A 15,139-nucleotide genomic window follows, 5' to 3' on the forward strand; every position below is an offset into this window, starting at 1 on the left:
GGGGCTTAGGGATTTTTGTTATTCTGTGGTGGAGTACCGGTGTTAATGTGCGCACGTGCTATGATCCGTTTATTCACAGACTTTGGCTTTTTGACCGTCAGATTTTGGGATAGCTGCTGACATGTATTGCTGATCTGTTAGGGATTCTAATCTACATGGAGCTCCGGCCCAGCTGACAGGCCCAAATCTTAAGTTGGTGTTTTGGTGATTTTATTTTGTTTTTAAAATAAACTGAAAATAAAAATAGGAAGGAATTTGGGTCCTTTACGTTTATGAACTCATTTCCTATTTTTCATTCTTTCTTCCTACAAAATGTGTGATCAGTGTTTTTATTTTTACAAAATAGAGAATTTAGGCACGAAGAAAAAGAAAATTGTCTAATTATCTTTGAAATTTATATGTATAAATCAATTAGCTTGCAATTGCACAAAACTGAATGTATATAAACTTTAAATTTTATATAGGTCAATTGTTGTATGTGATTTTTCCATCAAGCTTGGAGAATTGCGAGATTATAACTCTATCCAGAATCAGTTCGACTCAATCGATAATCTGACCCAACATAAGCTCGTCGAGTTGTAGCTCGACCTAGCATGAGCTAATCGCGACCAATCCCTACAGTTGTTAAACCAACTCATAGATAACTTCGGATCCTGGATATCTCGGAAGGGATCAGATTGACAGCAATCTTAGTGCAATCTCAGTGCTCAATTTCAAGAATATCGGAGTTTCATTTCAATATTAATTGTAATCCCTTTATTTTTGTTTTTTTCTTTGTACAAAATATGTATATAAACCACTTCTAATGATGAGAAAAGAGTTAGCATTATAGGATCGTTATTGTAAGCTCTCACAACAAATACAAAAATAGTGGACGTAGGCTTAAGAGTTTAACTCCCTGAACCACTTTAAAAACTCTCTATGTTATTTACTTTACTATTTCTAATTCATTACATTGCTAGTTACCCATAATCACGCATACATCTATTCTGATTCCACCAAGGTCAATCAGATCACTCTAGTTGGTGAAAAATCTTGTATCAACATTTTGACGCTAGAAGAAGGGCCTCCGCCAAAATCTTAGAATTTCCGAACAATAGTCCTAGTAACCCGATCACTCAAGACCCATAATGGTTCGTACAAGATCAAAAACCATCACAACGTGGAAACCACCCACCAAGAGGTGCATCAAGACACTGTCGGGCATTGACTACCAGTGCCGCTAGGGCAGCAGGTCGAGAACTAATAGGGGGCGGGGATGTCGAATCTTGAAAATGACCAAACAATGGTTGCACAAGTGGTGCAACAAAACGTGGCTAAATTGATAAATCAATAGTCGGCTCCCCAAGACCTTAACCGGCCACACTTCACCAAAGTCACCCCAACAGGTCGGAATTCAGTTGGCAACCAATTTGGTTCATCGGCACCAAGGAATAGTAGATGATCTCGGCACCGTTAGGCACATTCTGCTCATGAATGAGAATCCCGTGGGCAAACTAACCTTGAGAGGCGACCAGGCAAAGAGCCCATGAGGGAAGATGAAGGTAATGGTTACCAAAGGGATATCGACCTACTCAACGATATCCCCAACGTCAGCATGCTGGTTTTAACCCACGCCAAAGGCATGCTTAAACCTCAAAAGTTCGCGAGATGAGTAACGTGCGCCAATCTAGCAATGATCGACATTCCAGTTATAACCAACATCGTGAGTAACACACTGATGAATATGATAGCACCTACCAGCCAAGCCATCATGACTCGACTTCATGCATCAATGCGCACAATGGAGGGGGCTCATAAGCAATAGACTTGCGAACTATCTGCTTGAGGTAAGGCTGAATAGAGTCAGCTAGCGCAGTCCCCATAACGAAGACTTAGATCAGGTGTAAAGAATCAATCCCAATTTTAATTGCTTCTTATCAACCAAATTTATATTAAAAAGAGAAAGTGCAAAAGCCTATCTAGTTAATGCTTATCTCATCAGTCAAATGCAGAAGTGATGAAACAATAGACAAACAAAAAAGGAAAGGAAAATTTTCTGTGTTTAATTAAAGTTATTTTCAGGCAGCAGTGTTTGAGAAACAACTGAAAATATTCTGTTTTGGGCTCTTCATGTGTCCTAGAAATCGTAAGACTCACAAAGAAACTACTAGCGATACTGACAAGAACGTCTGAAGGTACCATGAGACAGCTCAGAAAATGCCCACGTGCTTATAGACAGATGGGTTGTGAAGCGGACTGCAAGTGCCAGACCATTCAAAGGCAAAAATGAAGCTGTGCAACCCAGTTCCGCAAAGTTCCTGTAAATACATAATAGAACTATTCAAAATAAGCGCCCAAAAAAATCAATTTAAAATTTCCAAAGGAAAATTATATAAAGTACAAATTAAATTTCTTAAATAAACGTGAAACGAAAACTCTACACTCAAATGTGCCTCCTCAAACCATACTGTACAATATAAAAGCAATAAAGATAGGACTAACAACCAAAGAACTTATGGTTTCTTAGAAATCGCGAGTGAAAAAGAACAGGTAATAAAATTACCATTTCTTTGTAAATTGTAATATTAGTATCTTAAGAAAACAAAAAATAAAGCATCCACTAATTAGAATCCTGAACAGGCACTAGCTATGAATCTAAATTTCGTGAGCAAGTATAAGTGGGAGGAGTACCATGGCATCAATACACTAGTCCAATAAAACATCACAACATAAAAATTCATATAAATTTATTTTATTTTCGAAACCATGAACAATTGTAGTGGTTAAAATAAATGAATGAAAGAGAATAAATGTACAAGGTAACAGATAACACCAAGATTTTAGATTATCAACAATGGACATTTAAACTTTTCTTTCTTTTATCAGCAATTAAACCAAAAGAAGTGAAATTATAACAAATAAATAAACTATGATACATGATCATAAACAGTGATTTTAGGTACATCATGCGCTCTCTACACTATCACTCATCTCTTCCCCCGCAACAACTCAAACCACAATTATACAACTCCTGGTAGGCAACTGATCGCATCTTTCGATTTCAGGCTACAATGTTGCTTTCTCATCCCACTAAATAATACATACATGGATATGTCATAAGTAAATAATATCATGTCAATAGTGACCAGAATCCATAACATTTAAATAATATTATAATGCATACATGGATATCAAGAAATATTAATATGCGACTTAAATTCACTCATTTCGTCACCAATGCTGAGATATCATGGCAGTTGAGTTTACCATCAAGCAACAACCATTAACGAAACGAAACCATACTTTATATTAAAAAGGTATTGAGTTTTTTTGTGAAAGGCTTTGATAAGATAACACGGAAAGGATCCAAAATGAAACTACAAAATTAACGATCAATAGCATAACATACACAAATTAGTCACAAACACCTAAAATCACCATCTATGAGATTATCCAAGAAATTACGAAAATTCCATTGTCCATTCTTGAAAGTAAAATAAGCGATAACAAAATTTTATCCAATTTTCCTACGCTAGAAAGATAACTTCCCAAGGGAATTCCTGATTGCCTCAACATATCCTTGCACTGATATGTGCTGATCCAATAGCTTTTCAAGTTACTGCAAGCAAAAGATACAAAGTCATATTAGCAATTTTAATCAAGAAGATGGGGGTTCGAAATTAAATTATAGTATAGATCTAATGACACTTTAAAATAAATAATTTCCCATAATCCATGCATATAGGTTTACCAGTGTAATCTTAGCATTCTTCAAATTAATCAACAAATAGAAGCCATATTTGGTTCATGGTTTCAGCAAAGTAAAAAATGCACGCATGAATGCAAAGGAAGTCCTAAATGATATGCTATAGAGACAAAAATATATATCTATATCTAGATATATATATATTTGCAGGAATCATTGCAGCAACTGTTAAGGCAACCAGATCCAGTAAACGATCATGAAACCAAATTGCTAGATTACTTCTTGTTTTATAATAAACACTAATACTCTTCTCTCTATTTTAACTGTTATTCCTTGCTTTGAAAGTTCTTTAGGTTATGGTTGTAAAAATATAATAGAAAGCTGCAAAAGAACTCAAATTGAGTGATAACTTAAAATGTGACCCTGTACTACATCGATAGAATAGAGACAGTATGTCAACAGAAGAAGAATTGTATATGCACACTAAAGAAACTAGCTCCAAAATTCAAAAAGGGGGCAGCAGAACCTAATTCACACTTAAGAAACACAATTAGAGTTTACTACTATGCTTTCAGATTTTCATATTGCAGAAAGCTAAATGTATAACATATTGTTTTAAAGAAAGTGAGGTAGGGAAGCTGCAGTATGTATACCTCCTCAAATACTTCAAAGAAAATATCTAGTCTTCACGGATTTTGTTTTACACCCACATAAATTCTTCAAGTACTATAAACAGATTTATACCTCTTTAAATTAAAATAAACAATGAGGGTAATCGGCCTCAAAAAGTTTTACACCCCCATAAATTCTTCAAGTACTATGAATAAACTTACAAACTGAGCTGTAATGCATGAAATGCACAAGACTCCATCAGTTGCACTAACAAGTAAAATAAGATATGTGAAAGCAGAATGCTAGAGACCTCTTTTACAAGCTAAAAGCTATTTATTGACTTTCTGTTCAATTCAACAAGAAAATCAAAATAATCTAAAGCATGAATTGTAAAGTTATTTAACAGAGAACCAGAAACATCACTAATAGTTGAACTGCATAAGAACCACCCAATTATACATTCAAGAAAACCAAAAATTATTATGTAATATAACTAAATTTCTTAGTACTTTTTTTTTTTTTTTCAGAGGCTCTTATTAATCTATTAACTCATGCAAGATTGATGACTAACTATACTTAACTTTTTCGTGTAAAAAGAAACATATGAAACAAAGAAACCTACAATGTAGCATCATTCTTGTGCCTTTAGCTGATTGAAAGTCCACGCGCATCACCCATCTTTTCCATTCCTTCCTATCAATTCCAATTTTAATTGCTTCTTATCAACCAAATTTATATTAAAAAGAAAAAGTGCAAAAACCTATCTAGTTATGCCTATCTCATCAGTCAAATGCAGAAGTGATGAAACAATAGACAAACAAAAAAAGAAAGGAAAATTCTCTGTGTTTAATTAAAGTTATTTTCAGGCAGCAGTGTTTGAGAAACAACTGAAAATATTCCGTTTTGGGCTCTTCATGTGTCCTAGAAATCATAAGACTCACAAAGAAACTACTAGCGATCCTGACAAGAACGTCGGAAGGTACCATGAGACAGCTCAGAAAATGCCCGCGCGTTTATAGACAGAAGGGTTGTGAAACAGACTGCAGGCGCCAGACCATTCAAAGGCAAAAATGAAGCTGTGCAACCCAGTTCCGCAAAGTTCCTATAAATACATAATAAAACTATTCAAAATAAGCGCCCAAAAAAATCAATTTAAAATTTCCAAAGGAAAAAGATATAAAGTACAGATGACATTTCTTAAATAAACCTGAAACGAAAACTCTACACTCAAATGTGCCTCCTCAAACCATACTGTACAATATAAAAGCAATAAAGATAGGACTAGACAACCAAAGAAACTTATGGTTTCTTAGAAATCGCAAGTGAAAAAGAACAGGTGATAAATTTACTATTTCTTTGTAAATTGTAGTATTAGTTATCTTAAGAAAACAAAAAACAAAGCATCCACTAATTAGAATCCTGAACAGATAGGTGGGAGGAGTACCATGGCATCAATACACTAGTCCAATAAAACATCACAACATAAAAATTCATATAAATTTATTTTATTTTCGAAACCATGAACAATTGTAGTGGTTAAAATAAATAAATGAAAGAGAATAAATGTACAAGGTAGCAGATAACACCAAGATTTTAGATTTTCAACAATGGACATTTAAACTTTTCTTTCTTTTATCAGCAATTAAACCAAAAGAAGTGAAATTATAACAAATAAATAAACTATGATACATGATCATAAAGATAACTTTAGGTTTAAATTATAATGTAAATTTACTATGGTTCATGATAATAAGTGAAAGAGACTGAGAAATAATTATGTAGATCTACAAAAATCATAGAAGCACCTAAATGAAAGCAAACTGATTTATCCAAAACAATCAAAAAATGTAAAGATTGAAAACTTTCTTTCAATGTCTCAAGTCGAGAACCAAACTGACCTGGAATTGGCAAAGGGGAAGCGGCGTGCCTGTTGGCGAGAGGCAGCTTGCGGCGGACGGAGGCGGGCCATCGGCGGCGGCGGACGGAGGGAAGTAACCCTAGAGAGCGACCGAGACAGTGATCCGGCACTTCGCCAAGCCATTTTGTTCACTCTTTTTCTCTGCTTGCAGTGATTAGGCGAGTGTGAGGGTTCTTTGCCAAGTTGCTAGGGTTTTAGGGATTTTTGTTATTCTGTGATGGAGTACCGGTGTTAATGTGGCACGTGCTATGATCCGTTTGATTCACAGACTTTGGCTTTTTGACCGTTAGATTTTGGGTTAGCTGCTGACATGTATTGCTGATCTGTTAGGGATCCTAATCTAAATGGAGCAACATGGTCCAGCTGACAGGCCCAAATCTTGAGTTGGTGTTTTGGTAATTTATATTGTTTTTGAAATAAATTGAAAATAAAAATAGGAAGGAATTTGGGTCCTTTACGTTCATGAACTCATTTCCTATTTTTCCTATAAAATGTGTGATCAGTGTTTTTAATTTCATAAAATAGAGAATAAAGGCACAAAGAGAAAGAAAATGTCTAATTATCTTTCAAACTTATCAGTACAAACTGATTAGTTTGCAGTTGCACAAAATGAAGGCATATAAACTTTAAATTTTATACAAGCCAATAAGAGGGAAATATCCATTGCAAATTTATTAAATGCTCTTTTCATGGCTTATTTGCTTTACATTCAGAAACTAGGTACTTTTGGGAGTGAGCTTGTGCTCGTGCACTGTAATTGTCTGTTGAATGTGTATATTCTGTCGGATGATATATTAACGGTGACTGTAGCTCCCCTGTAATGTAAATTTTTTTGAGAATTTTGACCCTTAATGCAAAGACAAACTTCATGAAGATCACCGTCTTTCCAGTTGATATTTACGGTCATTCCGCCACGTGCCTTCAATCCTTTAACACACCCGTTCGCCCATTTATCCAGGGGAATAGCCGGAAGTAAATACAAGTCGTTTAGGGTGCTCTGCATAAGCATTTCTGCAACCGCTGCTGTAATACTGAAACCAAAGGTTGTAGAAATGATAGGTCACAACTTTTGAATTATATTTAATCTGGGGACAATTTAAACAATCATCAAGGTGTTTGGGGAAGCAATTCCGCAACAGCATTGATATATTTACAGGATAAGAAAAATAAGGAAAGAATGTAAGACATGTTATGCAACCAACGCAAAAGTCAATATGCTTATACAGAAAGCAGAAGCATTTGCTTTATTGCCACACAGTTTCACTGGAAAGGATAAGGTCAGTTCGGCTTACCCAAAGTTGGCATCAATCTGGAAAGGAGGATGAGCTGCAAATAAGTTGGTATATAGACCCCCATGAAAAGCTTTCGCATGATCTGGATCCACCAAGTTAATCAAATGCTTGACCATCCGATATGCATGCTCACTGTTATGGAGACGTGCCCACAGAGCAGTTTTCCATGCCATTGACCATCCAGGGCCCTCCTCTCCTGCTTCCAATGATCCACCATTAAGAGATGAAAATATCTAACTATTACTCCAAGGAATATCTTAATAATGAGATGAATTCTGAGAAAGGTGACTTTCAGGCAGGAAAACACAAAGTTCTACAAATTCTCCAGTTTCATAAGTTTCCCATGTGATGCTGTTTAATTACAGCAATGAAGAGCTTTGGCATCCATAGCATGATGTCCAAAAACAAACAAGACAAACCTGAAGGGGAAGCTGGAGGATGAACTTCCTTACTTGCCTCTGTAAACTTATTTGTATCTCAGTACATCTTGGCAATACTCAAATTATTTTGATTTCAATTTGGGAGATGTGCAACCAAATGACACCTATGCTAGATGGTTATTACAAAATGCGAGATCAAAACGTTCAATCTAGTCATTAATACATACAAACCTCGTTTATGTAGGGTCTTCTCAGCAGCTTTACAAAGGTCTGGATTTCCTTCAATGGTCATTGTGTGCCCTGGAAACAGGCCAAATAGATGAGAAAGATGTCGATGATGTACCTCTGGATCCTTAAAATCTTGTGCCTGCCCTACCATGTACAGTATTTCTTAGGCCATAATAAAATTTGGCACTTTGGATATTGTGCAACTTAAATTCAACACCATCATACCCATTCCATGATTGAACCATCTTCTGCAATTTTTGTTGGGCGAAGCCTTGGTAGAGCCTTCTGCACTTTTTCAAGAAGAGAATCATTCTTTCTTCCCAAAACCTATTTTCAAAAGATGAACAATTAGATTATAATGGCATAAAAAAATGAAAAATCTGTTTATCAAGGCTGATATAAGAATTAAGGGCTTCACCTCAGTGGCGGAAATAAAAGCAGAAAAAACTTCTCTAATGATTGCCATGTCCATGGTTGATGAGTAGCTCACACAAGCTAGCTTACCATCAGGAGCAATAAAATCATGTTCAGGTGAAGTTGAGGGGTTGGTTTCAAGAAAGCCATCATTGCCTTCAATCAACCAATCCAACAGAAATGATACACATCCTTCCAACAAAGGATACGCCTTACTTCTAAGAAAATCCTATTCAAGCAGAAAACATATCATTTACTCACTATTTGCTGAGCCAAATGCTTTTAGGAAAAACATATGCAGTAGTTAACAGAAAGAAACATATACATCTTTAAGAAAGGGTATGAATAAAAAGAAAATCTAATTGTAAACCCAATAAAAAAAATGAGATCTATATGATATTTGAGTTCTTGCAAGTCCAAAATCTCAAGAAACAACAATCCTAGAGTCAATATTTACGAACAGCAATTGTTTTATATATTCTGAAAAAGGAATGGAACACTAGCATGCACAAAGGGCAAAAATGAAAAAATAAAAACATCTAGAAGAAATGTAACCAGTACAATTTGGATTTTCACTTTAAATAGGTGGAGATTTGACCATTTTACTTCATTGACTAAGCCAAGAATTCAAAGGTAGTGAACTGTTAATATATCACCATTCTTAAGAGAGACTGCTGAATTTTCTTGCAACATCTCCAAACTTAAAGAATGACTGAAGTACTTAGTTGGACTAGTTTGGCTCTTACATCTCATCTGGTTGGGAGCAATAACACAGGTTGAAACTGAAAGCAAACCCTAGGCTCCATTGGATTTGTAAATCCCATCTCTAACAGTCAATGAAATATTTTTTTTTTTATATATACTATCTACACTCTAACAGAGCCAAACTCACCACCATTTTAGAAACATTCAAATATATAAACAATAATTCCATATCTCCCAGTTAAAAAGACCATCCACAATGAATGAAGAGACAACTACAATAATTCCTACAGAAGAAAAATAATTTACAATTAGAAAAGACAAAGACTAACATTAAGAATTCAGTCAAATACTCGAACTTCAAAGAATGGGCAAAGGCAAGAAGTTATCAGATTCAAGTATATGCTTATAGTAGAGGTCTTGCCTTAGGCCATTGTATCACAAAATTCTCTAAGACTGGCTTCTCATTGCATTCCATTATCTACTCTTCAATTCAACAACTGTGAGCAAGAGGTGTAATTTTCCAAATGCAGGGAACAGACAATGCCAATCATTAACTAAAGAAAGGCATAGGCAAGTATTGAATGGAATCTTACTTTGTCCATGGTATAATTATAGTGCTCCCAGAGATGTGTACAAAGCCATGCTCCACCCATCTGCCACATAGCCCATACAGCTTTACCTCGATCTGCTGATGATTTTGCCCATATATCAGACTTATGATGAGTAACCCAGCCACTTGCTGCATAGTTCACCTGTAATAAAAATAAAAACAACATTTGGCATTGAAAATTTAGAATGGCAAACTGGAAAAAGCATCTATGAATTGTTAAATGTTGACTCAAATTGAGGAGAACTTCTTCCCTTAAAATTCCTCGAAATAACATAGGAACTAAATTTAATGAAAATGAAAGTTGTCCAACTTAAACTTGAAGGAAAAAAGTTCTTACTTTTGCAGTTTTAGTTCCATTGATTGACAGAGAGGTAAGGAAATCAAATAAAGGCTCCTGGCACTCACTAAGGTTGCAAGGCAACGACAGCCAATAGTTCATTTCAAGATTGATGTTTACATGAGGAGCAGAACTGGAAAAGAAATAAAGAAGTCAGTGACATCTAGGTGAAATGTTGATGCAAATGACAGAAGGAAATGGAATGTTTTACATGTGTTTAAAATTATTATGCGCTATTACCGACAAGAAGGGTTTACCAAAATTTTGTATATTGATCAAAACATAAAATAACATGACATAGTAATTTACTTTACAGCCACATAACTTGAAATCAAATATAGACTGATTCCAGGGAGGTTGACAAGTACTAAAAAAGATTTTAAGTATCTGAGGAGAATAGAAGAAGGATCTTCTATTTTTCAATTAACTATTCTTCTTATCAGAAAGATTTAATTACATAACTTATTTCCATTGCATTTAATAAAAGAATCCCTGAACTAAAGCATCAAAATTAGGCGTTTTACTGGCTGCCTAATTTTGTTCAGCAATAAGAAACAATGAGAAAACATAAAACATCTTTGTTCAGCAAAAACAAAAGAAAACAGCAGGAAGCAATCAATGAGAAAGACACATAATCAAGATTCACAGAACAAGGATCAGTGAAATCATATAAAAAGAAGAGAATGAGAACATACTCCCACATCGGCTGCAGATCTTCGTTCCATATTCCCTGCAGGTTGGCCACCTGAGTTCCAGGTCTTGAACTAGAAATAAGCAAATATCGACCAAACTGGAATAGAAGCTCCACCAAAGACGGATCTTCATCAATTTGAAAAGATTTCACCCTCTCTGCAGTCGAAACTGTACCATCAGTTCTTTTTAAGCTTTTTGAAAGCTGTATTGAGAGACGGTGAAAAAGGTTCTGATAGTCATCCAAATGTCGTGCATAAAGCTCGGAATATGAAAATTTTCTAATTGAGTTTAATGCACTAAGAGACTCTGCAGTAGGATCCTTTTGAGAATCTGAAGGCTTCATAAACGGTCCATCAAATGAGGATGAAGCCACTAGAAGTATAACTGCCCAATCTGAACCTTCAACTTTCAACTTCTTGTTGTCTTGGGCATGTATGATGCCTCTACCATCACTAAGTTGAATATCAAGAACTGCAGAAAACTGAATTCCCTTTGGTTCATCATTTGTCTCCACTTTTGGTGGGATTCTTTTTCCAGGGCAATGTCCTTCCATTATAATCTGATTTTTCCCGTTCACATAGGAATGATGATCTAACTTGCTATCCAGAGATACTGTGAAGGACAAAGACCCAGCCTCGCTTCCAGACATCTTTGTCACAATCACTTGGTCCGGATTTGAAGAAAAATGCTCTCTTGTGAATTCTACATTTCCAACAGAATATTTCACTAGTGCAGTTGCAGTATTCAAGTCTAGCTCTCTATGATATGTATCTTCAACATATGTAAGATGGGAATCATCAAATTCTAGTTTAATATCACCAAGAAGTTGGTAAACCTTCAACATCAAAAGAAAATTGTTAGAAAATGGGGTCAAACTATAGATATCACCTTGCACATATAAGTCAAACCTCAAGAGGCAAAGAACAGCAATTTGTTAAAATGAACCTAGTGATTTAGTCCTACAACTTTTCAAATGGAATTTCTCTCATGAAACAAGGACTATTCATGCAGTCATTCACCAAAACATTGAAACTTTACTCAAGTAATTTCAAGCAAATTGCATCATGAACCAGATGTTGGTACTTAACAACACTAGTAAAAGTTCAACACTCAATATACCATAACTTACATATATGTAGCAAAAAAAACAACACCAGTAAAAATGACGATGAAAAGTAGATATATAACTAAGTAACATACATCTGCAGGATGTCCAAACAAATTGATGGATTCAGAAGTAGCTGCAGCATATTCACCAATGACAACAAGATGCCTGACCTCTGACAGTGCCTCTGAAGCTTCTGGGTTACTGTAGTTCCCTGGAATCCCAGTCCAGAGCGTGTCCTCTGGATGAGAAGATAAATTCAAATCATTTTCCATGCGATGTATTATGCTCTGAGAAGAATAAACGGTTTATTTCAAAATAACAACAGCAACAAAAAGAAAATGATACCATTGAGCTGGAGAGTTTCTGATGCCACACTGCCCCACACCATGGCTCCAAGCCGACCATTACCGATGGGAATTGCATCGGTGAAATGCTTGGCAGGTCCATTGAACGTAATCATTAAAGAGTTAGTTGTCACAGACTCAGAGTCGATCATTAAACTTGAGTCCCAGAGTTCTTTGTCCAAGGGGCGAGGCACTAGAACCCACTCACCATCTTCCATTAATGAAACCCCTGCAACTTATAAAATTTGCAACAAATTGAAGTCAAATAATAAAAGAAAAAGGTGATATTGTGCAGATTTATGTCATTGTGTTTGCTTGCTTATGTCAATTTGTTTTCTTATATCATTATTATAGGCAGGCGCATAATATTCAGATAGTAGGACAAAGCGGAGGTTAGTTGGTGACTTTGGATGATTGCATGTTCTATCAAGTATCTAAAGCTTTTAACTCTGGGAATTGGGTTAACAGATATGTACACTCTTTCCCTTCATTAATTAACAACGGATTAAATGCATCTAGTATCTTCAGAAAGTGTTATAAATTTCTAAAATTATTAAAAATTTCTTTAAAGATTATCAAAAACTTCACAATAGGATAATAATATTTTCTGATAACTATAATGCATGTGATATATAATATTATCCCTTTGATGATTATTTATTTAAAACTGATTTCATGTCATTAAATAGATGGTTCAATCTAATATAGTCTCCTTTAAATTTGAGCTTCCTATGGAATTAAATTAAGGGTTATTATCAGCAACCTTCCCTGAAGTTTAAGTTTATATCACCAAACCCTCAACTAACCCTCCTTGAGCAGTAAAGTCTAATTAAAAGAAAGAAATGTCAACAATTGCTTAAATGAAAATTATTAGTTCATGTTTTAACAATTGACCATAGAATTCAATGTTATTAGAAGACCAGAAATAAGACTTTATAAATGTTAATCCTCCATAGATCCATCCACTAGATACTTCCTATATATTTCTACCAGACTACAACCAACTTTGTATAATTTAAGAATGCATTTGTTTCCCTAAACTGAACAACTCTATCTCAGAATATACAAGTCAAAACAACCCTGTTGAGTGTGAACCTTATTCTTTACTTATCAATAATGTATTTGCTCTCTTAGTCATTTTATCAAACACTTTATATGCTCATTTCATATCTTCACTATCCACACAAACAAAGCACATGGAACACACATGACTCTCAATAGTCAAAACACCCACATCAAAATCCCTAAATTTATTTATATTCAAACAAACACTACAACTTCTATCCAACATCACCAACCAAGAACAAAGCCTGAGCATCAACAACTTGCCCTTCTTCTCCGGTCACATTGGGTAAGCGTTTTTAAAAGAAACAAGTAGCAAGAGAAATATGAGAATAATGTTGGTGACTTGCATTTGAGTAACTTTTCTACCTTCTCTACGGTGAGGATTTTAATACTGACGAGTCTTCAGCGGAATGTCAATGCTAGACTCGACTCTTTAGTTTCCAGCAAATAGTTTATCATAGACGAGAGAACATTATTCATGGCTTTGATTTCTTTAAAGAAGAGAACACCAAGGCTGCTTTGGTTTTAATTTAGAATAATACTACACTTACAAAGTCCTCATACAAAGATGTGTGTACAAAGTGAGGTGTCATACTATGATTGGGAGAGTGAATTTGTAAAGTCAACTTTTTAACTAAAGTCAAATTCATTGTCCAATCATAGTATGACACATCACTTTGTACATATATCTTTGTATGGGGACTTTGTAAATGTAGTATTACTATTTAATTTATTTTTAATTATGAACAAACAAAACTACGCATATACCCTTCATCATTTAACCAATTCCGTTTCCGTTTGTTAACTGGGGTCAACCGCTCAGGCTCAGCCGCTCAGGGGAGGTTGGCGCATATTTCGTAAAACCTCAGGGTGAGTGAAGTATTTTCCATACCTTTGAGGTCTTTTTAAGATACTTAAATCACAAGGGATGTTTCTGATAATAATCCTTAATATTAAATTTATCTGTAATCTAAATATCTAATATTGGGTTGGAGCAACTTATTAGTAGCCAATTTATATGCCACAAGCTCGTTAATGTTTGCTAGAAATGTAATTATATTTTGAGGGATCAAGTCCCCAAAGCGAAACAATCAAACATAATATTTGTCGCAAGCAAATTTTCTTATGCTTTTCAAATTGATGTACTCCAATGGACTGGTTAGTCACTGAATTTTGATTAACTTATTTGAAGGTAATACGATCTAGTTTAATTTTACAAATATGTTACTGGGTTTGAAATAACCACCCTGCTCCAAAGAACAGAATTAATGAACCTGGAACAGTTGGCTTTTTGTACCATTCTTGTTTTGTGTTTGTGGTGGTGTTTATAATTTTTCATATAATTTTAAATCCGGCCCAGCCTGGCTAGTTAAATAGGGGACCCGAGGCCTTAATCAGGCTAGGTTATCCATTTTTACTATTCATCAAAAACTCTAGAAATTAGGACAATGATCGACACACAATGACTGAGATGTTGGGGTTTTTTAAGAGGAAAGCTGGTGAGTGGAGTGATTTTCGATGAGTGAAACAACGAGAAATCCCAAAGATAAATCGTGAACAGTAACTAGCTATTTCTGGCAATTGGTGAGCCGAACGAGGGTAGGGTGAATGGGTTTTGATCAAAAGGCTAAGGGGAGATATTTTATGGTGATGGGTGTGTTGTCGACACTAGAAACAAGCCCTATTTGGCCTAGATTGTCAACGCCAGCTAGACTTGGCAAAACGGGTGGGTGGGCCGAGTTCGG

At 35.3% G+C, this 15,139-nt stretch overlaps 2 protein-coding genes across 6 annotated transcripts; both read right to left on the reverse strand.

Annotated features, from left to right (window-relative positions):
• Nucleotides 1-2,024: 2,024 nt before the first annotated feature.
• Nucleotides 2,025-6,458, reverse strand: LOC116146986. 4 transcript variants are annotated; one of them, XM_031432410.1, is made up of 4 exons: nt 6,199-6,425; nt 5,284-5,402; nt 4,923-4,993; nt 3,346-3,601 (listed from the first exon to the last, which is right to left on the reverse strand). In XM_031432410.1, the coding sequence occupies exons 1-3, from the start codon at nt 6,339-6,341 to the stop codon at nt 4,971-4,973; spliced, it is 285 nt and encodes a 94-aa protein (XP_031288270.1). In that variant the 5' UTR covers nt 6,342-6,425; the 3' UTR covers nt 3,346-3,601; nt 4,923-4,970. The 4 variants fall into 4 exon arrangements, with proteins under 4 accessions (XP_031288269.1, XP_031288270.1, XP_031288272.1 ...); XM_031432412.1 differs by lacking the exon at nt 4,923-4,993 and having other exon boundaries at nt 5,242-5,402; nt 6,199-6,426; XM_031432411.1 differs by lacking the exon at nt 4,923-4,993 and having other exon boundaries at nt 6,199-6,418.
• Nucleotides 6,459-6,836: 378 nt separating this feature from the next.
• LOC116146995 (alpha-L-fucosidase 2-like) lies at nt 6,837-14,053 on the reverse strand. Of its 2 annotated transcripts, none has more exons than XM_031432421.1 (11): nt 13,761-14,053; nt 12,331-12,564; nt 12,078-12,223; nt 10,880-11,712; nt 10,185-10,317; nt 9,831-9,989; nt 8,537-8,761; nt 8,344-8,445; nt 8,122-8,257; nt 7,511-7,706; nt 6,837-7,249 (listed from the first exon to the last, which is right to left on the reverse strand). In XM_031432421.1, exons 2-11 carry the CDS (start codon nt 12,545-12,547, stop codon nt 6,928-6,930), a joined length of 2,469 nt encoding a protein of 822 aa, XP_031288281.1. In that variant the 5' UTR covers nt 12,548-12,564; nt 13,761-14,053; the 3' UTR covers nt 6,837-6,927. The 2 variants fall into 2 exon arrangements, with proteins under 2 accessions (XP_031288281.1, XP_031288279.1); XM_031432419.1 differs by having other exon boundaries at nt 12,331-12,558; nt 13,761-14,052.
• Between the last annotated feature and the right edge of the window lie 1,086 nt (nt 14,054-15,139).

This window comes from Pistacia vera, unplaced genomic scaffold, assembly GCF_008641045.1.
Source record: "Pistacia vera cultivar Batoury unplaced genomic scaffold, PisVer_v2 Contig486, whole genome shotgun sequence".
Classification (NCBI taxonomy): Eukaryota; Viridiplantae; Streptophyta; class Magnoliopsida; order Sapindales; family Anacardiaceae; genus Pistacia; species Pistacia vera.